Raw genomic sequence first — 3,236 nt, forward strand, 5'->3', positions numbered from 1 at the left:
TACTTGTGATATGCCCCCGTTGTTATCCATGGCATGTGACCTTCGACAACAATGACCTTGCTATAGATGCATGTACAAAACCGCATAGATAGTGCTTCAAGGTTGCAAAAACATGGGATCACAACACCACATAGCATCATCATGATGTTGATGTGGTTATCATACCTATACTCCCTCGCGATATTGCCCACATTCCAAAGCTCGAGAGTTGCTTGATTAGTTTTCTCAAAACATGGTGTGAAAAAACGTTAGTCGTTAAGCTTTTACGCACCCTCTTTTTTCCTTCGGGAAAGATGGATTGGGCTATCTGGGGGGACGAATCACGTAGATTACGTATTTTACCTTATCAAACGTGTCAACTTACCGGATCAATAGTGAGAGGTAGGATTACGTGATATGAGTAATAGTGAGGGCAAGGTGATCTGTCCCTTGGGCGTGTAGCGAGCGCTGGGTTATGATAATGAGCGTCCTGGCTCCTACGACGAACAGCGTAGAAATTGGCGTGCGGGAACCTACGAGTATAGTAAGAAAAATGGAACCTTGCTATATTGCACCGGCTCGTCCACGTCACGGCGTTCGTGTACTCTAGATTGATCTGTGCTCGCGAGCAATTTCTTCTGTGCCTGAGATGCAGGCAGGGAGATGATTACGAACGACGGATTAAGCACGCCCACGACCTCTGACAGCAGCTTACTAACCCAATATAGCACTCTCTTATTAGCATACACGCAAACACACACACACACACACACACACACACAGATGACTTCGTTGCTGCAAAAATTTCTGGGCGGTATCTTCAATCCTCATGCGGATGCGGATGCTAAAGAAACTCCCGATCGTGCACCAGAGTCGAATTACGTGCAGCCCGTCGATGAGTATAACGACCAGCCAGCCCTCGAACCGCCATCCACCGGCTACAAGACGGTTGTCCCAGGTAATCTGATCTGTCGCTTCTGATCTTCATTATCGCCTGATCTTCATTATCGCATTCAGAATCTGCTAGTTTTATTCAATTCCCAATAATATTCCCGGCCGTCTTGACGTAGTCGGGTGCCTTACATGTGTATGTATCTCCATATGTTCAAGACCTGAGATCGATCTGTCTATCTATCTATTGATCATCCATCTATCTCTCTGTCTGTCTATCTATCTATCTCTACCCGTGATAACTATTTTTGCCATATCAAACCTTCATTCACTCGATTGACTTCGTTAACATCATTACCACATTCGATTTGAATGCATGCTATTGCAGTTTTGATTGCCTGGTGACATATGATAATATGGCCTGTCTACGTGCCTTCATTAGGAACCGGATCAGGTTATGGTGAACTGAAAGAATATGCTGAAATCGTGGTACTATATGCAAAGGAGAAACTTCCTCCCAGCCTCCCTTATGAAGAGGAGAAACTGCCTCTCCCTACCTATCATGTCGAGGAGAAATTACCACCTTCCCAGGAAGGTATGGGGAAAACATGTGAAAATGAAAAATACGTTGCGAATAAGGAGGAGGTTGCACAAGTTGGCCAAGACTTGGAGCGCACAAAATTACATGAAGGGAAGCTGCAAGAGCAACTGCTCAATGATGAAATTGTAGGAAAACAACACTATGATCATAATGCACAACATGAGGCAGAAGGGAAACAACACCATGATCATCATCATAAAGGCAAGCACCACACAGGGCCAATACAAAAGATACGGAGCAAGGTGAAGGAGAGTTTTCAAAGGGTCAAGAACAAAATGAAAGATGAGGACAGTATTAGCACTACGAGCAGTGAAGATGAGGGTGGACACATAGCTAATGGTGGACAAAGAGTTGAAGGTGACCATCATTCATGAAGATACGTTGTGCAACCATACTAGGTATTGAAATCCATTGCTTTTTAGTACTAGTATTATGATAGTTATGGGTTTGGCTAGGGATAAAAATAATGGTTAAATAGGACAAGTAGCAATTTTCATGTCATTTTGACATTGTAAAAAGGAGAATGTAGAAGTGGGACATAACCTTAGTTATGCTAATAAAATTAGTTAAATAGTGAAATAGATGGAGCGTAAAGCATAAGGCATAGAATGTTTTGTAAATTAATGTCTTATTAGTTTAGGCAATGGATTGCTTGTGAGAGGAGATGACGATTTGTGATGATTTAGAGTATATCTAGGACTAATCAAGTGGTAGATTGCTTGCAAGTAAGTGATACAAGTCACTTATGTCAATAAAATTTAGTTTAGTTGTGAAGTAGGTGGAGCATAGAGCATGGTAGTGTATAGTTAGGCTTGCAGTTTACCTAGTTTCCCTAAATGAAAAGTCTCATTGCAAGGAAATGAAACACCTTACCAATGTTAATAAAACATAGTTAACTACCTATATTGAAATAGGTAGAGCATAGAGCAAGGTAGTTCATAGTATTCTTCTTTGCATTTATGCTTTCAATTAAGGTAGCTTTTCTAGATGAAAAGCCTGATTGCAAGGAGAAGTGTCTAGCATTACGTATTCAAACTAGTATAAAAGCTTTCACATATTTTAATCTCTTCCTGCAAGCATTCGAGTGTCATCCATTACATATCATTTAAGCTAGTATCCAAGCTTGCACATCTATAAGCCTTCAAGCATTGTTACCTAAATGCTTCTTTTCCTTGTTGGATAGGAACAAGCACAAGACCTTGAGGATCGCATGGAGATATGTTGTTTTTTGTTGTTTTCTTTAAGCTTTTGATCATGTTCTTGGTGACATCAATATTTTTCCAATGATGTATAAATTAGCTTTGAGTTCATATGTATATGAAAATATGTTAAGGAGCACATCTTTGATCATTTTTGTATTGATCTTTTGCTACATGTTTGAGATTTGTATTTTTATGTGGAGGCTTGAAGATTTTCTTGAAAATATGTTAAGAAGCACATGTTTGATTTTTTTTTAAATTAATCTTTGAGCGCACATTTGATATTTGTATTTTTATGTGGAAGCTTGAAGTTTTCCAGTTTGATAATGACAAGGCTTCAAAAATTTTGGAAGATTTCACAATACTTGATTATGAATATTTTTGCTTATTTGTCAAATGGGAACTTGAAGATTGTGTTCTATTCATTGGTTGTAGTTTTTTAAATACTGAAGAATATTCTCATCTCCCCCTTGTTTCAAAGGTAAATGTACAAATATGAATAATTTAATATTTCACTACACTTCATTTTGCACTGATGTATAGCTAATTAGAGAATGTAGGTGTGC

At 39.1% G+C, this 3,236-nt stretch overlaps 1 protein-coding gene across 1 annotated transcript; it reads left to right on the forward strand.

Moving 5' to 3' along the window:
* The first annotated feature begins 461 nt into the window (after nucleotides 1-461).
* Nucleotides 462-2,802, forward strand: LOC148013004 (uncharacterized). Its single transcript, XM_087668314.1, has 3 exons — nucleotides 462-937; nucleotides 1,313-1,869; nucleotides 2,655-2,802. The coding sequence occupies exons 1-2, from the start codon at nucleotides 643-645 to the stop codon at nucleotides 1,843-1,845; spliced, it is 828 nt and encodes a 275-aa protein (XP_087524440.1). The 5' UTR covers nucleotides 462-642; the 3' UTR covers nucleotides 1,846-1,869; nucleotides 2,655-2,802.
* The last annotated feature ends 434 nt before the right edge of the window (nucleotides 2,803-3,236 follow it).

The sequence above is a fragment of the Lygodium microphyllum genome, chromosome 26 (genome assembly GCF_053477565.2).
Source record: "Lygodium microphyllum isolate KBCC chromosome 26, Lygodium_microphyllum_v1.1.10, whole genome shotgun sequence".
Classification (NCBI taxonomy): Eukaryota; Viridiplantae; Streptophyta; class Polypodiopsida; order Schizaeales; family Lygodiaceae; genus Lygodium; species Lygodium microphyllum.